Here is a 20388-nt window from a genome sequence, read left to right as displayed (position 1 = left end):
ACCCGAGAACTCTGGGAATCTAGGGAAGCGATTGCTGGGCCTCTTGCTGAGATATTTGTATCATTGATAGTCACAGGTGAGATGCTGGAAGACTGGAGGTTGGATAATGTGGTGGTACTATTTAAGAAAGGTGGTAAGGACAAGCCAGAGAACTATAGACTGGTGAGCCTGACATTGGTGGTGGTGAAGTAGTTGGAGGGAATCCTGAGGGACAGGATGTACATGTATTTGAAAAGGCAAGGACTGATTAGGGATAGTCAACGTGGATTTGTGCATGGGAAATCAAGTCTCACGACTTGAGTGAGGTTTTTGAAGAAGTAACAAAGAGAATTGATGAGGGCAGAGTGGTAGATGTGATCTATATGGACTTCGGTAAGGCGTTCGACAAGGTTCCTCGTGGGAGACTGATTAAAGTTAGATCTCACGGAATACAAGGAGAACTCACCATTTGGATACAGAATTGGCTCAAAGGTAGAAGACAGAGGGTGGTGGTGGAGGGTTGCTTTTCAAACTGCAGGCCTGTGACAGGTGGACTACCACAAGGATCGGTGCTGGGTCCACTGCTTTTTGTCATATATAAAAATGATTTGGATGTGAACATAGGAGGTATAGTTAGTAAGTTTGCAGATGACACCAAAATTGGAGGTGGAGTGGATAGTGAAGAAGGTTACCTTAGATTACAACAGGATCTTGATCAGATGGGCCGATGGGCTGAGAAGTGGCAGATGGAGTTTAATTCAGATAAATGTGAGGTGCTGCATTTTGGACATGCAAATCAGAGCAGGAATTATACACTTAATGGTAAGGTTCTGGGTAGTGTTGCTGAACAAAGAGACCTTGGAGTACAGATTCATAGTTCCTTGGGAGAAAGTACAGTTGCAGGTAGATAGGATAGTGAATGAAGGCATGTGGTATACTTGCCTTTATTGGTCAGGGCATTGAGTATAGGAGTTGGGAGGTCATTTTGCCATTGTACAGGACATTGGTTAGGCTACTTTTGGAATATTGTGTGCAATTCTGGTCTCCTTCCTATCGGAAGGATGTTGTGAAACCTGAAAGGGTTCAGAAAAGATTTAGAAAGATGTTGCCAGGGTTGAAGGATTTGAGCTATGGGGAGAGGCTGAATAGGCTGGGGCTGTTTTCCCTGGATCGTCAGAGGCTGAGGAGTGACCTTATGGAGGTTTATAAAATCATGAGCGGCATGGATAGGATAAATAGACAAGGTGTTTTCCCTGGGGTGGGGGAGTCTAGAAGAGGGCATAGGTTTAGGGTGAGAGGGGAAAGATATAAAAGGGATCTAAGGAGCAACTTTTTCACACAGAGGGTGGTGCACGTATGGAATGAGCTGCCAGAGGAAGTTGTGGAGGCTGGTACAATTACAGCATTTAAAAGGCATCTGGATGGGTATATGAATGGGAAAGGTTGAGAGGGATATGGGCCAAGTGGTGGCAAATGGAACTAGATTAGGTTAACAAAGCCAAAAATCACATAATACCAGGTTAAAGTCCAACAGGTTTAATTGGAAGCACTAGCTTTCGGAGCGCTGCTCGTACATCAGGTGGTTGATGAAGGAGCAGTTCTCCGAAAGCTAGTGCTTCTAATTAAACCTGTTGAACTATAACCTGGTGTTGTGTGATTTTTGGCTTTGTACTCCCCAGTCCAGCACCAGCATCTCCAAATTATGACAATAGATTAGGTTAGGATGTCTGGTTGGCATGGACGGGTTGGACCAAAGGGTCTGTTTCCGATCTGTACTTCTCTATGACTCCATGACTAACAAACCTCAGAAGAAACTTTTCCTCATTTCCCCATTAAATTTGGAGATCGCTTATTTTTATATTCTGTTTACTAATTCTTGATTCCCCCTTGAGGGGAAACAATCTTTCAATATTTACCTTGTAAAGCTCCCTCTTGATCATATATATTTACTCTCAATCCACATCTCAATCTTCTAAACTCCATTGATATATGCCTATGCTGATGAAACAAATACCTCATCTTTGAAATCACCTCACTGAAACTCCTCTGAACTACTTCCAATGCAAATATGTTCCCCATTCAATACGTTGACCAGTATTGTGCCCCATACTGTGCTGTTGTAGCAATACTTCCCTATTTTCCTTTACTCAATCCCAACATTCTTTTTGCCTCCCTAATACTTGCCGTACATGTTTAACCACTTTCATTTTTAAATTTATGTAGCACTTGTATCAAATATCTTTTGGAAATCCAAAGACATTGCATCCCATTTATTTCTGAGCTGTGATTTTCCTTTGATAAAACATGTGAGCCTTGCTGCCTCACAGTGCCAGCAATCCGGGTTAAATTCCAGCCTTGAGCGACTGTTTGTGAAGTTTGCACATTCTCCTCGTGTCTGAATGGGTTTCCTCCGGGTACTCCGCTTTCCTCCTACAGTCCATAGATGTGCAGGTTCGGTTGATTGCCTATGCTAAATTGCCGATAGTGTCCAGGGATCTGCAGGCTACTGTATATTGCTTAGCCAGGCTAAATCTAGGGCTACAGGGATAATGTAGGGATCTGGGTCTGGATGGGATGCTCTTCAGAGGGTTGTGGTGGACTTGATGGGCCGAATAACCTATTTCTACACTAGGGATTCTATGAAAACCATATTGAATCTTCCTGATTATATTATGATTTTTTAAAATAACCCACCACTTACTTCCTTAATAATTGATATTCGTGAGGACAGATGTTCAGCTAACGAGCTATCATTTTCTGTTTCCATTATCTGTCCTTTTTTCGAATAAATTTGCAGTTTTCTATTGTACTGAGGTCTTTCCCGAATAGTGGGAATTTTTCAAAATTCCCACTATGAATCTTTGCGGCCATTAATTCTAAGAATGCAGGCCATCAGGTCCAGGGGGCTATTCAGCCTCCAGCCTCTTTAGTTTCCTTTATACTTAAATCACAATGACTATTTGATTTCCTTCCTTCTTTTTGCCTCTTGAATTTCCACTATACTTAGAATACTTATGTTGCATCTACCGTGAAGACAAATATGAACTACTAGTTACCCATTATTAATTCCCCAATCCCTCTGAGGCCAATGCTTATTTTAGCTATTCTTTTTCTTTTTATATACCTGAAGAAATTCTGAATGTCTTCTATATTTCTTACTAGTGTTCTCTTGTATTCTAATTTATCCCTCTCTTTTTAGTCATGCTTTCATAGTTTCTGAAAATTTCTCAATCTTCTGGCCTCCTCACGAATGTAGGACATTTCATCAGTAAGTTCACAGCTGACACAAAAATTGCTGGTGTGGTAAATAGCAAAGAGAAAAGCTTAGTCTACAGGATGACATAGATGGGCTGATCAGATAGGCAGAACAGTGGCAAATGGAGTTTCATCCTTAAAAGGTGTGAGGTGATTCATTTTAGAAGAACTAATATGGCAAGGGAATGCATGATGAATATAGGACATAGTGAAGTACTGAGGATCAGAGGGACCTTCCTTTGTAATCCCATTGAAGAGACAAAAAACTGCAGATGCTGGAATCCAAAGTAGACAAGCAGATGCCTGGAAGAACACAGGAAGCCAGGCAGCATCAGGAGGTGGAGAAGTCAACATTTCAGGTATAACCATTCTTTAGGCACAGAGGTGGGGGTAGGGGGAGATATTCCCCCTACCCCCACCACCATTCCTTGTTCCTTGAAGGCAGCAGGCAGACTAATAGGGTTGTTAAGAAGGCATATGCGAATTGTGCCTTCATAAGTCAAGGCACTGAATACAAGAGCAGGGAGGTTATGATGTATGAAAAGTGTTAGTTGGGCCACATCTGAAGTATTATGTGCAGATATGGTTGCCACATAGGGCGAGGTAGCACTGAAGATGGTGCAGAGGCGATTTACTAGGATGTTGCCCTTGCTGAGGCATTTCAGCTTGAAGAGAAACTGGATAGGTTTGGGCTGGTTCCTCAAAGCAGAGACAGTTGTGGGAGACTTGATTTGAAGTCTAAAGTAATTGAAGGACATAGTTAAGGTAGCTTCTCCTTAGTATATGGGTCAATAACTAGGGGGCATACATTGATAAGGTGAAGTTTGGAGGGGATTCAAGGATTATCTTTTACCCAGAGGGTCTCTGATCTTTAAATGTTCTGTTTTTTTTATTATATTGTGGTAATCGTTACCACCCTGCATTTCTGCTTTGTCTTTTTTCATTAACTTTCCAATCTTTCACTTACGAGAACTCCCACTCTCTTCTATCTTACCCAAATTTCTTTCATAGCTCAAAACACTATCTACAGCACAGGTTCTATTGATCTGCCAAGACTCTGATCCTTCAGGTGTAGACCTTCTCAATGGTTCCCTCTTACACCAGTACAGGTAGCAGTACCTGATGAAGCAAAACCCATTTCTCTCTCAGCTATTATCATATTTACTCTCTCAACTTGCTCATGGTTCAATTAGTCATTTAGAGATTATTATCTTAGAGGTTCTGCTTTTTTTAGATTAGATTCTCTACAGTGTGGAAATAGGCCCTTCAGCCCAACAAGTCCACACTGGCCCTCCGAAGAGTAACCCACCCAGACCTACTTCCCTCTGCCTAATGCACCTAACACTACGGGCAATTTGGCACGGCCAGTTCACCTGACCTGCACATCTTTGGACTGTGGGAGGAAACCAGAGCACCCGGAGGAAACCCACACAGACACTGGAGAATGTGCGAATTCCACACAGACAGTAGACCAAGGCTGGAATCGAACCCGGGTCTCTGGGACTGTGAGGCTGCAGTGCTAACCACTGAGCAATCATGCCGCCCCGAGCTTTTATAACTTTTTAGATTAGATTACTTACAGTGTGGAAACAGGCCCTTCGGCCCTACAAGTCCACACCAACCCGCCGAAGCGTATACCACCCAGACCCATACCTCTACACCTACCCCCTCACCTAACACTAAGGGAAATTTAGCATGGCCAATTCACCTGGCCTGCACATCTTTGGACTGTGGGAGGAAACCGGAGCACCCGGAGGAAACCCACGCAGACACGGGGAGAATGTGCAAACTCCACACAGAGAGTCACCTGAGGCGGGAATTGAACCCGGGTCTCTGGCGCTGTGAGGCAGCAGTGCTAACCACTGTGCCACTGTGCCACCGTGCCGCCCATCGTGCTTGTTGCTTATATGTCCTTCGCAGAACCTCTTTTTTTTTCTCTTCTAATTCTGCCTATGTCATCTATCCACATTGATCATGACAACCGGATTCTTTACCTTTCATTCCAAGTTCCTCTCCAGTCCTGCAGAGATTTCCTCAGCTCTAAGCAGGTGGGCACACAACCTTTCAGGACTTGTGTTCTTGTCTGCAGATAAAATATCTATCTTTCTAGATATATTGTCCCTTCCATCTATTACGTTTTTTTTGACTGCCTTGAATGTTCACTTGCAGTATGGTGCTGTGGTCAGTTTGCTCACCTCTCAAGCTACAAGAACGTTATATTTGTTGGACAAGTACAAGAGAGGCTCCTTCATAGCTATCTTCTGAATCACTGTACATACCACACTTGCAGTAACACTCTACTATCCCTGACTATGTACCAAATCTGGTATCTAACCTAAGGGCTATGTCTGCCTGTTGTAGCACAATGACCTGGTAACTTTCCCTCTCACTGATCACAGTGTCAGAAGCTGAATCAGTGGATCATCAATTCTGAGCTTGAATTCCTTGAGCTCAGGAAATTTACTATAGATGTGCTTTCTGTGGACCACACAGATGTCTACCAATTCCCAAATGCTACAGGTGCAACACATCACATCAATATGGAATCAATCTTCAATCTTACCTATTAATTTGAAGAAAACACTATGCTATTTTTAAACCTAAATGAAGTATCAGTGCACTCATATTTACTCGTTTAAATCTAGTGTTTGCAGAAGCATTTTTCAGTTTGGTATAAACTGGTGCTGGAACGAAGGATTAAAATGGGTAAAGCCAGGGCCTTGTTTGATTGGAAGAGTCAGCTCCGAGCTTTCCAGGCATGGAGAACATTAGTGTGGGGAAAGAAACTGGAACAAGAGGTGCAGCGTACTGAAATGGAGCTACGAGAGGAAAAAAGGTAGGTATTATTTGGAATCTATACTTGAAGGAATGATATCTGTAGTCTCAGAGGTTCCTTTCAGATTACACAGAAGAAATATGAGAGATGAAAAATCTCAAGTTGACTTTGAGCAGTGTCTTGTGAAAATAGTGTAAACTCAATGATGCAACAAGAGTGTTATTGCTAGTATTTAACAGGAAAGCAAATCATTTTTTCTTCAAGAGCTAAACACATTAGAATAGAGGTCCCACTTTCAATTCAATTGGTCATTTTGATGTAAATTGCACTACATTTGAAGATGTTTTCCTTAAGTTTCTGCTCAAATTTAATTGCATGTCACCATATGTAAAATTTGCTGTAAACCTAGGTTCTGCTTTAGAATATAACTTTAAAAAAATGCTTTTAAAATATTCCTTGGTGTATTTAGGAGTGGTAATTTGGTGAAGTTTGAATAATACAGCTAAAGATGAGTTTGTCACAAAAACACGCATTTTTAATCATCAGTCTCCAGCCTGTGAGTAACCAGAATCTTGAATTACTTAAAAAAATCCTGCACACAGGTATTTGTTATTTATATTGTATTGAGTAGTTCTTAGTAAACTACATTCCAAATTTCTTAAAATGAATGTATTAGTGTCCTAGAATCCAAAAGAACAAGTTTAATATTAAGAGCTTCCTTGAAAGGCACAAAAATAAGTATTATTGATGAAAACTGGACGAGTGATTAAATTGATCTGAGAGCATGGTCAGTTTTGTGGGCCATGGAAGCTAACCACAATGAATATTATTAGTACTTAAAATTCTTAAACTTTTTGTGCTAGTTTGGTGAATATCTATGAATGGCACTGAGAAAACCGATACCTGAGTAGATACTTGAACCCTTTTCTTAATTTTCAAGAAAAAAAAAATCTTCATGGTACTCTCTTGCAAAACATTGATGAACATTTTCACTTCCTGTGTTAGAATGTAATTAGAATTAAAATTTAACTTGTTCAGTCATTTTAAATTAGTTATATGACCATAAGAAATAGGAGCAGAAGGAGGCCATCCAGCCAATCCAGTTTGCTGCACCATTCAGTGAGATCAAAGCTGATCTGATAATCCTCAACTCCACTCTGCTGCCTTTTCCCATTACCCTGGATTTCTTTACTGATTAAAAATCTGACATCTCAGCCTTGAATATACTTAATGATCCAGCCTCAACAGCCCTTCTGAGGTAATTCCACGGATTCACAACTGCTGAGAAGAAATTCCTCTTCATCTCTATCTTAAATGTGCGATACCTAAATCTGAGATGGTGCCCTGTGCTCCTAGACTCTCCCACAAAGGAAAACAACCTTTTTGCATCTACTCTGTCAAGTCCCCTAAGAGTCTTGTTTCAACATGTCTGAATCACATCTCAGTCTTCTATAATTCATAGAATATAGGCCCAATCTACTCAGGCTCTCTTCTTAAGACAGTCCCTCCATTCCTGGTATTAGCCTAGAACCTTCTCTGGACTCTTCAATGCCAGTAGTTCAGAGACGCAAAACTGTTTACAGTATTCCAGCTGTGGTCTGACAAGTATAGTTGTATAGTTTTAGCAAAACCACCCTACTTTTATATACTGCATTCCCTTTGAAATAAAGGCCAACATTCATTTGCCTTTCTGGTTACCTGCTGAACTTGGATGCTAGTTTTCTGTGATTCATTGAAGAGGACTCCAAAATTTCTCTGTTCCATAGATTTCTGCAGTCCTTCTCCATTTAAATAACATTCAGCCCTTCTATTCCTCTTGCCTAAGTGCATGATCTTACATTATATTCCATTTGGCAAGTTTCTACTCAACCATTTAAACTACCTCTATCCCTTTGTCGACGTGTCATCCTTGCCACTTGCCTCTATTCATGGAGTTAAGAATGCTATATGCTTAATTAACTACTGTTTCTACCTGTCTTGCCACCTTCAATTATCTGTGCACATTTACGCCCAGGTCCCTCTGCTCCTGCGCCCTTTCAACCCAAGTTTCTCCCTATAAAACTAAATGCTAAATTCTACCATGTTATGATCACTCTTTTCAGTTGTACTGTGTGAACCATATTCAGCTTTAAATCCTTGGGATAAGTGGCAACAAATAACATCTGACAATTTGAACTAGTCTGCTTCTGAAACCAGCTATTAATCCATTGCAATAGGATAATGGAAACAGTATTGAGAATCAAATAAACTGTAGACAACATCACAGTGGTATATAAGTTATTTTTCTCTTTAAAAAAAATCACATTTATATTTTCACATGCAGTATTTGTGCATGTAATTAATGATATACATATGATAGCAATTCCATAGAGAGGATGGAGAAAAAGAAAGATGGAAAATGATATGTGGTGAAATTAGCAATGCATATAACTCTTGAAAGCAACTTACTAACTAGCTTATGGAAAAATCTTATCTACTTGAAAGTTTTATCATTTCAGTATCAAAATTAGTTGAATCAAATGTATTGTCAAATGTTATTCATAAATTCATAGATTGGCTTATAGATAATTGTATACATTATGGTATTACTTTCCACAAGAAGGTCTGAGATTTTATTTCATTTTGCTGGTGACCAGATACTTTACTCTCATCTTGCTATCTGTTAGTTAAGTAGTCACCAGACATAAGTACCAGTTTTATAGTTGGAAATTGTATTTGGGTGACTAGGGGTTCTGCTATTCTAGATCATCCTGGAAACAGTGTGCAAAATAAGATGTTGAGGTGGGAGGAGTTGAATGGTTTTATAGGTGAGATATCCATATTCCAATATTGGTTAACCAGTACAAATAAGGTTTTATATTGTCAGAAGGTGGCCAAGCATAGCATGCATAATAAGATCATTTCAAAATGGGAGAGACCTACCAAAGCTCATACCTCCACTTGAATAGGATGTTAAGTTTGGAAATTGCATAGCAGTATGCATCCTTGATCTAAGTACATATCAAGGCAGTGAAATGGCAATTATAGATATTCCAAAATGACCTGTAATGAAATAACTTTTGAACTGACCTTCTCATGAATTTTTAACAATCATAATTCATTCCTACCATCTCTTGTAACACTAAATACAAAGGATATTGGGCATTTATGAAATTATTGAAATAAATTTGCAAAGAGTTGCAATCAGGAATGCTGCCCCTTCTGATAGAATAAGCTGCATTATTATTTTCATGGGGGAAAAATGTAATTTTCTTTATCATGATCATGTCCCAGAAGTGAAGAAATTACAAAATCTATTATGATACAATGTTGTTCTAGGATGTTAATAAAGTTTAATTATCAGTACTTGAAAATTTAATACTACCTACTGCATTTTTCTTGTTTCCAGGTGCATTTCAGTAAAGCATAATGGGGACGTAACAGTTTTGAGTAGAATTTCCCTAGTGGCATACTATTGAAGTTAGCTTATATTCAGAGGATGCTTTGAGTAATGCAACACTAGAGTAAAGTACTTGTGGAAATTATTTTGGGTGATGAATCATGTGCTTTGAGTTAAATTGCTGTTTTCACCAAAGCAGTTTGGATTAAATTTGATTATCTTTTTTTCTCTTCATCTCTCACCCACACCCCCCAACACCCACCCTCAGAAGTATTTGACAATATCGTATATTACTTTTATCAACTGTTTGAACTATTTGGCTTCATTATTTTAAAAATAGATGTTATTAAAGCCAGAGCAGGCATTTATTAAGTTGAAAGAATTAAAACATATGGTGTCTGTTGTTCATAGGAAAAACCAACTTGCAACAGACTGCAATCGGAAACACAGACTCCGTTACTGCTTCACAAATTGGCAAATATGGTGTAAAACTGAGAAAGGAAAGAGAGAGCTGGAGGAAAGAAAAGAGGAGACAAAGCAAAAGATGGCTGCCCTGCTGGATTCAGCATATTCTGGGAAATTGTCAGCAAATTCCAACAGAGCTTCAAAACATATATGCGAAACACAGCAGATTGTATGCGTTGAAGAAGAGGTAAATGGGGAGATTACAGCTTTAACAACTATTTCAACTACAAGAGATTATCACAATTAGAGGAGATGGTGTTATTGTGGTAGAGTCACTGATCGTCCAGAGGCACAGGCTAATACTCTTGAGACGTGAGTTCAAACCTTATCATGGCAACTGGTGGATTCATGCAATTAACAAATCTGAAACTGAAAGCTAGTCTCAGTGATGATGACCAGGAAATTATTATTGTGTGTTGCAAAAACCACTTGGTTCATTATTGCCCCCTTAGGTAAGGCCTTGTCTAGGCTAAACGTGAATCAAGACACACAGTAATGTGGTTCACTCTTAACTACCTTATGAAATGATTTAGTAAATCTCTTGGTTCTCAAATCAATTAATTAATTCAGAGTTATTAATTTCAGTACTTAGAAGTCTGCTCAGTGATGCTGTTTGGCATTTATTTTGAAAGCATGTTTGAACCAAGGGCTGAAAATAATGAATTGAAATGCTTCACAAGCTTGGATAAAGCGGCTTTCATGTGTGATAAGATGATTTTCATTATTGTCAGTAACTAGCAGAGATTATCTATCAGTTCTGAATAGGCTCTTATATTCGCCAATACCATTGCAAAGGACAAATGTTGGCCAAGGCCAATGTACAAATGTCTGTTTTCTTCTCTTTCTCTTTGTTTCTGTCCTGGTAGAATATTATTATATGTGGGATACTGTAGATATTAAATGCTTATTGTCTGTCACAAGAGATGAGATTCAGGGCTGGGCTATATGAGTATAGAGCTATCTTATACCACTGCAATTTGACTGATATGGATTTTCTGATCCATGTATTTTGCAGTTGCATTAAGCTCACATTGAAAAACTTTACTTAGTTGTTGTGCAAACTTTTTATTTCATAGTATATTAATATTACTTCCAAATAGTCACAGGATGACGTGAAGAAAATGAGTTCCTCCTCAGTCAATTCCCGGATAAAACAAGCAAACAAAACACAGCAGATCAGAGCAAAAAGCCCAAAATTTGCTTGGCAAGTTACTCGCAAGCATGCTGCATTGAGTTTGGAGGACACAGTACATACAAATGACACAAGTAAAATCTCAAATGGCTCCCAGGGAAGTCAAAAATCTGATTCTGTCACTACGGGAAAGGTGATTCAGTATTTGCAGGGCAACTTCGAACATCGACACAGATTCCAACAGCAACTCATTGAGAAACAAAAAAAGCAACTGGAGGAACAACAGAAAACAATTGCAGAACTTCAGGATAACCAGCAGTTGGCAATATTGCGGGAAGAGGCAAAACTGGCTTCAGCCATAACAGCTGCAATTGGTAATGCATCTCAAAAGGTGCAAACTGAGTCCATTCCTCTTGGTAGAAGACAATCTGGAAATACCCAGCCTAAAATGAAAGGTGCTGCTATTGATTCATTCAGGTAATGTTTTCTTTATAGTTCACAATATTTCATGTTTAACACTAATTAATGTCTTTTTCATTTAAATAACCATCAGAGTGCCCCTCCAGTGACTAACATTGGAGAGAACCATAATATTTCACCAACATACATAAATGTATATTAAACACCATTGGAACTTGAGATTGATATATAGAATTTGAATTTTATAAATAGAGTATAATTATTCAATTCCAAACATTTATTTACAGGAATGCACGATGCAAACATGCTCCTCCAGACCCAATAAAAACAAATATATTATGGTAAAATTTTACTGTTGGCTCCTAGAAATGTTGACAATGATGGGGGGGTTTACGTTGTAATTCAACTGTCACTTTAATTTCTCATTAATGTGGGAGAGAATCTGCCACTGTAACTTTAGCAATAAAACTTGAAGGAACAGCTTAACTGCTGGTCGATAGTCATTTCTTTATTGGTCCTGATAATGTCTGTGTGTATCTCCAGAGCAAAAACCAGGTACATATATGTGAACTTAGAGGGTGCTATGTAAACTGCTTTTAAAAAAATATGTCCCAGAGAAAGTGGTTTTAAAAAATGAAAGCAAACTGTTCCATTTGAAGAGGGCAAAATACCTTCACACTACACACATTAGTCTTGTGTTCTCTGCTTGTTTCTGAGAACTAAGAACCGAGCTCTCAGTGTTGAATTAAATCAATTTAACAGATAGCAAAATTATTTGAATATTCAGTGGACTGAACATGTGCTTTTGACACTGTCGTGTGGCTTTGCTTCCATTTTACAATTTACTAAAATTAAATGTTTGTGACATTGCTTAGTTCAGCAGGTCCTTCGTCACTTGAGGAATCCAGTTGTCCCAGCACAAGTATCAATCATAGCAAAACCATTCATAACTTGATTTCACCTCACCCGATTGTCAAAGGTATGTAGGGTAATGCTTCGAGTGCTGGAAATTTGGATGTTTTAGTAGCTTTCTTATCTCTGCTCTTGCCTACCTATACAGATGTTGTCTCACGAACTTGATTGTTATTTTTTCCAAAAAAAACTCAAGAGGATTGATGAGGGCAGAGTGGTGGACATAACTACGTGGACTTCAGTAAGGCGGTCGACAAGGTTCTCCATGGGACACTGGTTAGCAAGGTTAGATCTCATGGAATACAGGGAGAACTAGCCATTTGGGTATAGAACTGGCTCAAAGATAGAAGACAGGCTGGTAGTGGAGGGTTGTTTTTCACACTGGAAGCCTGTGACCAGTGGAGTGCCATAAGGGTCGGTGCTGGGTCCACTACTTTTCATCATTTATTTAAATGATTTGGATGTGAACATAGGAGGTATAGTTAGTAAGTTTGCAGATGACACCAATAGTGGACAGCGAAGAAGGTTTCCTTAGATTACAAAGAGATCTTGATCAGATAGGTCAATGGGCTGAGGAGTGGCAGATGGAGTTTAATTTAGATAAATGTGAGGTGTTGTGTTTTGGGAAAGCAAATCTTAGCAGGACTTTTACACTTAATGGTAATATCCTAGGGACAGCAGGTTCATAGCTCCTTAAAAGTAGAGTCATGGGTAGATAGGATAGTGAAGAAGGCGTTTGGTATGCTTTCCTTTATTGGTCAGAACATTGAGTATAGGAGTTGGGAGGTCATGTTGCGGCTGTATAGGATGTTGGTTAGGCCACTTTTGGAATATTGCATGCAATTCTGGTCTCCCTATTGGAAGGCTGTTGTGAAACTTGAAAGGATTCAGAAAAGATTTACAAGGATGTTGCCAGAGTTAGAAGATTTGACCGATAGGAAGAGGCTGAATAGGCTGGAGCTGTTTTCCCTGGAGCGTCAAAGGCTGAGGAGTGACCTCATAGAGGTTTATAAAATCATGAGGGACATGGATAAGATAAGTGGACAAAGTCTTTTCCCTGGGGTGGGGGAGACCAGAAATAAAGGGCATAGGTTTAGGCTGAGAGGGGAAAGATATAAAATGGTCCTAAGGGGTAACGTTTTCATGCAGAGGATGGTGCGTCTGTAGAATGAGCTGCCAGTGGAAGTGGTGGAGGCTGGTACAATTGCAATATTTAAAAGGCATCTGGATGGGAAGGGTTTAGAGGGAGATGAGCCATGTGCTGGCAAATAGGACTAGATTAGGTGGGGATACCTGGTTGGCGTGGACGAGTTGGACCGAAGCGTCTGTTTCTGAGCTGTACATCTCTATGACTCTGTGGATTGATTAATAATTACAAAATCAAACATTATGTTAATCATTTCTTGTTTCCTTTGGGCTATTGAGTTGATCTGGAGAAAAGTCTAAATCAGGGGAAAAAATGCTTCTCTAAATCTCTGAGCTGTTAAAGATACTATAGTTTCCATATCAGCAGATTAAGTGAGTGGATATTGAGCAAATGTAGTATCAGATTAGGCCACTATATCCAAATAGTCACTACATAGTTGACTGCCATATTTATTCTCTTTAGTCTAAGTTCCCCTATGATAAATGCAGACTGTGGTGAGATACTGAAGTCTGGCAGCAGCTATGGACCTGCACCCAGCAAAACCGTGCATTCAGGACTGGAGGCAAAAATGTGAAAAAAACTAAGAGGTGGGGTGTGAAGAAGGGAGAAACTCCACAGAAGTTTCCCCATTGAAAATGATGAGATGAGCAGTGTAGCGTATTGCTAGGTAAGGAGTAGTCACAGCTCCCTCTTTTTCAATCCCTCTTAATCAGTCACAACGATTCCTAAAAATTATTTTCTAGTGTATAGACATTACAGTTTTTAATTAAACTTAGCTATCCTTTATTTTTGACCTGGTTAACTATTTCCAAGGTTTTCTCGAAAAGAGTGTGGAGTTGACGCTGAAAAAAAGTAATCTAATCTGATATCAGACACAAAAGTACAAGTAATGAGCTTACAAAGAAAGTGAGGTTGAGATGTTTAATAGAGACAGGAAGGTCATCGGCAAATACTGTCATAGATCTTAAGAATATCTTGGGTGTAAGAATGAAAAACGTTATGTCCAACAGTTTAGCTGTTGTCCTGTTTTCAGCTGTGGCAAAGATTGTAGACCTTGAGTTCTCAGTGAACAAAGGTCCATAATGCTTCTTCAAAGGTACTGGTTCCTGCTGTTATTGGTCCACGTTGTTTTCTCTTTTTGCTCAACGACTACTATTCGTATTCTGTTACTTTGCGAATTCAAGTGTCTGTATCATTGTTCCATTCCATGCTTGGATAGTTGTAGGTAACCTTTCCTTTCTCAATGTGAAGTTAGCATGCAACTGAGTAAAACAGATGCAAATTTCTTGGCCACTCACTGAATTTCAGTGCCTTTTGATTAATATTCCATGTGTGTTGCCTCTTGTCAGTTGAGCACAGCAACCATATGGACTGTTTTTCTAGTCTTCCTGCCACCCTATACTCCATTTCAATTTTTTGCCCACTCACTTTTTAACGAACATGCTTTTGCACATTCTGTATTGTGATGAAATTCATTTTTTAAATATCTGATTCTACTGTGGAAGCCAGCATATTGTGAATAATTTAACATTCAGGCAACTGGATGTTCCAAGGGCCCTCATTCATACTTACCTAGAAGCAAGGGTAGGGCTTATTGAGAGTTTTTCAGTAGTCACTGAGCAGCTCAAAGGTTACAGGCAGTTGAAGATAAAAGCAGTAAGATACTCTGTGTGAGTGACAGACAATGAGTGAAACAAACTCCGTGTAAAGAGTCCAGTGTTTAGTTGGACTGAGGGGAACATAAACGAACTGCACTAGTTCTATATAGTTGGGGCTTGGAGAATACATAAGAGTATTTGGATAAGTTTGTGCAGTTCCGACTCAAAGAAGTTCTTTGAATCAAATGGTGTAGCTAAGCAAACCTAGAGCTCAGAGAAAAAGGCAGGGTAAGTTTTGGCTTGGCGAAGCTAGCTGTCTGTGACATATAACTGAAGTGTAGTTTCCAAATACAGAGGAACATAGACCCCCAGCAAGGAAGATGAAGTACCATTACATAGCAGTTCTTACAGGAGTTTCAAAGCTTGATCATCAAAAGTAAAGAATTGGAATTCTTTGAAGTTTTAATGAAATTTGGTGACCTACTAACATCTGAGAAATTGCTGAGAAGTCTGCCTTGTCTGCATTTGCTGTTAGATACGCTCACCGGGGTGTTCAACCAGTTTGTATATTACCCACCTATATCGCTGGTTACAAACAAAGGATGTTGGAGAAATTCAGCAGGTCCAGCAGCATCTGTGGAGGGAAATAGTTAATGTTTTGAATCTGATATGACTTAGCAAACTCGAAACATTAACACTGTTTCTGTCCACAGATGCTGCCAGACCTGATGAGGACTTCCAGCACACACACATCTGTATATCGTTTGTTAGTTGTGGATGTTAGAATCTAATTTGTGTATTTATATTGATGATTGTATTACTCTAACTGGGAGAGCTGAAACCCATGAAATCTTGCATTCTCTCACCTGTTTAAAAAATAAGCTATTTCCCTCTTTCCAGATTAAAACATAACTGAATCCAACTCTGTTGCTCTACTTTTTTCTTATTAACCGTACTTAAAGTATCTGCTTCAAGCCATTAATATCATAAATAGTTGAGGCCCCAGCTCTGATCCCCGAGATTCTTCATTAGGGATAGTGAGGATCTAAAATCTGGATTTAGGCTGTTGTCAGGAGCAACCATTTAATGCATGCTTTTACTAACTATAAAATGGCTTCTTAATGCAACTAACATAAAATGACTTCTAGGAACAAATTGCCAATTGTGTTTATAATGACTTCTAACTCTGCTGAAAACTACATTCCTGAAGTAATTGAAAGAGATTAGCAAACAATGCCCTGTTCATAGTTAATTCAGAGCTGAAAATGTGTTGCTGGAAAAGCGCAGCAGGTCAGGCAGCATCCAGGGAACAGGAGAATCGACGTTTCGGGCATAAGCCCATAGTTGATTCATACTAAGTAAGATATGACATTAGGATACTTTAATAAATTGACCTTGGAAACCAGGTGTCCCGGAAATAAAGACGCACAAAACAACTCAGTTCCCAGGAAATATCATTGGTTTAATTTTATGTGTATTTGTCATTTTATTTCACTTTATTGGATTAATTTTGCAATTAAGGCTGTCATTTAAGAGACCTATAGAAGTTGTCTGTGTTTTAAGCAAATTGTAGCAGCTTTTCCACAGTACTCAGAGGTGCTTAACCCCTGTGTTGCTGGATAGCCTACGCCCAGCGTCGTAATAAATTGTTACATTTTGGTGAAGTCAGACCAAGCTGCCAGTGTTTATTTGACCGATTGCGGAACCGAGAGGCCCTGCCCGGAGGTCCAGATTTACAATAGTTTATCAAATGTTCCATTTATCTCATCTGTTTTCTGATACCTACTTAATCGTCTTTCCATTTTATACGATAGTGACAAGATTTCTCCTCTACCCAGACCCGATAATATTTGGCTGAAAGTAACAGTAAATCTGGAACATTTTGAACTATTTTTAAGACACAGACACCTAATGAGAAGTTTGATCATCATGCTTATCGATTTGTTGCCTTCAATACCACAAGCTCATATCTGGTACAGTAATCTTTTACATGGTAGTTCCTCCTAATATATTCAATATTTTCTCAGCAATGGAAGAACGAGCAAAGCAACGCTTGGCAAGAAGAAAACAACTAGAGGAACTCAAAAGAAAAAAGGAGCAAGAGAGAGTTGTGAGTAGAAAAAAAATTATCTTGTCAGTATTTTACATTTACGTCCATCCCAGTGCTTTGTAGTTTTCCTGTTTCTTTACTTGTTTAAACTGTACATCTAATCATTTTACACAATGAAGATGTTGTTACTTACCTAGCAGTGATTTTAATGCAAAATTAACTGCATGCATATGGCAAAGTAACTAGTCATTGAACAGGTTGATATATTCTCCATACATAAAGTTAATGTAAGTGTATTGTGTAACAACCTCCAATGTAGGTACCTGTTTATATCAAAAAGGTTGAGAGTTGTGGAAGGACATGGACCAACTGCACAACTTGGGTGCTAAAATTCTTCATTCTTCTATGATGGAGTCCTGTAATTTTAATATGATGCGAAATGGATGTCTCTTTGACTCCCTGGTGGACATAAAAGATCATATGCCACTACTTAGAAGAATAGCTATCCTGGTGAATGATTATTCCTTAACATCACACAATAGACTGTCTGATAATTAACAGTTGCAGTTGTGGGATGTTACTATCTACAATTTGGCTGACCACGTTCCTCCACATAGCAGTGACTATACCCTATAGTATACTTTACAAGACAATTCAAGGGTAATATTTTAGAGTTTGGATGTTTTAAAGTGAGTTTTGGATTCTACAAGTTGTTCAATTTTCTCCCAAGGCAGCACAATTGACAACAGGAACAAAACCCAGTTGTGGGTATTTTAATATTTAACAGTGAAATTTGAACTTATAGTGTTATAAATTGTGTGGCCTCACAGATGTTTTATTTTAATGGTTGGGCAAGGCTCGTCTGACAGCTGAGGAGGAAGAGCGACAGAGGCAGCTGGAAGCTGAGAAACAGGCATCTCTAGAAAAGAAACACGAAGAGAGAAGATTGCAAAGACAGGTCTGAGTTTAAAAATAGTATTCAGTCAAGAGGCACAATGCTAAGTTCATTAAAATTTTGTGCCTCTTGAAAACAAATCATTTTTGTTTACATACAATTGAAATATTCCAAATTAAATAGAAAACTATTTACTTTATGTATTTTGAGTTCACTCTGTGTACATTGAAAGACAGTTAATTGCATTTTTCTTCAGTACAAACTTATTTTTTTAAAATCTGTGCTCTTTGGAGGTAGGATTGAATTGTTTGGAGGTAACAAAGTGCTTGTCCAAGGGTAACAAAAATTTTAGCAATACAAAGGTTTAAAACTCAGTTTCTATAATTCGATGCACTACCAAATAAATACTTAAATCTGATTCCATTGCTGTTTTTAAACTGAATCTAATGTAAGGCACAAGTAGCTTAGAATACCTTGTTTTATTGTAAGGTGGGGTCAGATAATTAATTGGATTCCTTAATAACAGTGTTGTAACACCAAAACAACAACTGAAAAGTAAGACTGATCCATTTATTATTTCACAAACTATGCAAGGACAGTATTTTAGATTTAAAATGTATGCCCCAAGTTCTCACTGGAGCTGAGTTGACACACAGTACTCAGTTCTGCACTAGTTTTATGGCAGTAAAGTAAGACTCATGTTTATAAGTTCAAAGGTAAAATCTCCCACTAATCAAATCAGTTAAGTTGAATGTAATCAATGTGTGACACACACAACACTGGACTCAGGTCTGGCAGCATCTGTAGAGAGAGAAACAGTTAAGATTTAAAGTTTGGTACTACTCCCCCTCCTGAAGATGATTAAAATTAGGGATGCTGAAGAGACTGGAATAAATATCAATATCCTTAAAATGCAAAACAAAGCTCACCTACAAAATATCACGTTTGAAATCATTAGAGCTGGATTTTCAGAGGTGTGGCAAACTCAGATTGTCATTCCATTTTTTTTTAATATTAAGAAAGAACTCATTTCTGACAGGAAATTCTGATCAAAGCTTTTTTTAAAATGTGGAGTGTACTGTAATTCGGACAGTTCCTTGTTTTGCAGCATGTTGGGAACAGGTAAATCTGGTCCTTTTTTTAACAGTTGTCGTATTCTGAGATTAAATGTCCAGCATCACTGACTGCCATTGCTCAGAAGTCGTAAAAGTGGCAAACATGAAAGGCAAGTGTGAGAGTATGATGCTAAGGGACCAGGAATGAGTGGTTTGGGTATCTCGGGGTAGACAAGAGATATCAGGTCCTTTGAGGGATGGGATCTCAATTGGGGCGTTGGTGGTGGTCAGGGTCTAGGGGTTGTAAGGAGTCTGTGGAAGCGTACTTGAGCAGTTGTGTGGTAAGTTAGGGGCATTATAATATGTACATCTAGATACATATCCTAATGGTCCTGTGAAATTTCTAAGTAACTATTTACTTAATTGCAGCAGAATCCTCCAAATTCTCCATTTAAATACAAACCTTGAGGGTTCTCGGCATAGGGAACATCAGAATCTTCAATTTCCTGTGTAAGACCCTCAGAGTCCCAACACAGATATATTTATCTGGCCATCAGAAGAAAAATCGGACAATTTCCTACATGTTGGTGATGGAGAGTCTATACTTTGTCAATGCCACCAGATGGAGCTGTTTGCTCCTATATATTGAAAATTAAGGAAAAAAGTAAAGGTAAATGAGGAGAGTGAAGCCAGTGTCTATTTTGTATTGAAAAGTTATTTGTCATGTTTTAAGTTTTCTAACTGATCTTTTGTATTGGCTTCAAAAATATTTAAAGTAGCTACACAAAAATGAGAAATCTATTTGATAAAATTCACTACTAATTCTGAAATTAAGCTGAGATAAGGCATTCGAAAATTTGCTAATGCATTATACTGAGAATACCTGACTTTCTAATGTCGTTGTAGAGAGAGGTTGAGAAGCAGCGGAGGTGTGAAAAAGAAAAACAACTCCAATCTGCTGCAGAAAAACACTACCAGGATTTTCTTCTCCAAAAGAAGGGTTTGGAGCCCTGGAAGAAACTTTTAGAAATCTCTAAGAAAAATTTGAAGGTAACTTATATTTAACAACTATGGCTAAGAAATCATGAAACCTTCAGGTGCTGGATACACTAATATTAATGGTGTAAGACAGCAGAAAGAATTGAAGAGACCAGGGACAAAATTGGGGAAAACTCACTAACGATCTCTTGAATAAAAACTAACTTAGGTGCTAATTACTCACCATCAGTACTGGCAGAGATGATTCTGGGACACAGCCATGAAATAATTGAATCTGAGATAAATAAATCATCTTCTGTGGCAGCTGAGTAAAGGTATCTATTCCC

The 20388-nt window shown here is 38.7% G+C and overlaps 1 protein-coding gene across 6 annotated transcripts in view; it reads left to right on the top strand.

Annotated features, from left to right (window-relative positions):
• Positions 1 to 20388, top strand: part of ccdc191 (coiled-coil domain containing 191) — a 45242-nt gene that overhangs the window by 14307 nt on the left and 10547 nt on the right. For 5 of the 6 annotated variants that reach the window (XM_043700629.1, XM_043700631.1, XM_043700630.1 and 2 more), the window contains 7 exons: positions 5880 to 6070; positions 9801 to 10041; positions 10955 to 11463; positions 12282 to 12385; positions 17091 to 17173; positions 17970 to 18071; positions 19970 to 20113. In XM_043700629.1, coding sequence (XP_043556564.1) covers positions 5880 to 6070; positions 9801 to 10041; positions 10955 to 11463; positions 12282 to 12385; positions 17091 to 17173; positions 17970 to 18071; positions 19970 to 20113 — 1374 coding nt within the window. Of the gene's footprint in view, positions 1 to 5879; positions 6071 to 9800; positions 10042 to 10954; positions 11464 to 12281; positions 12386 to 17090; positions 17174 to 17969; positions 18072 to 19155; positions 19234 to 19969; positions 20114 to 20388 lie in introns of those variants that run through there. The other variant, XM_043700634.1, reaches the window with a different exon arrangement.

The sequence above is a fragment of the Chiloscyllium plagiosum genome, chromosome 12 (assembly GCF_004010195.1).
Source record: "Chiloscyllium plagiosum isolate BGI_BamShark_2017 chromosome 12, ASM401019v2, whole genome shotgun sequence".
Taxonomy (NCBI): Eukaryota; Metazoa; Chordata; class Chondrichthyes; order Orectolobiformes; family Hemiscylliidae; genus Chiloscyllium; species Chiloscyllium plagiosum.
The sequence above is the reverse complement of the archived record's forward strand: the minus strand, read 5'-3'. Positions and strand labels throughout refer to the sequence as shown.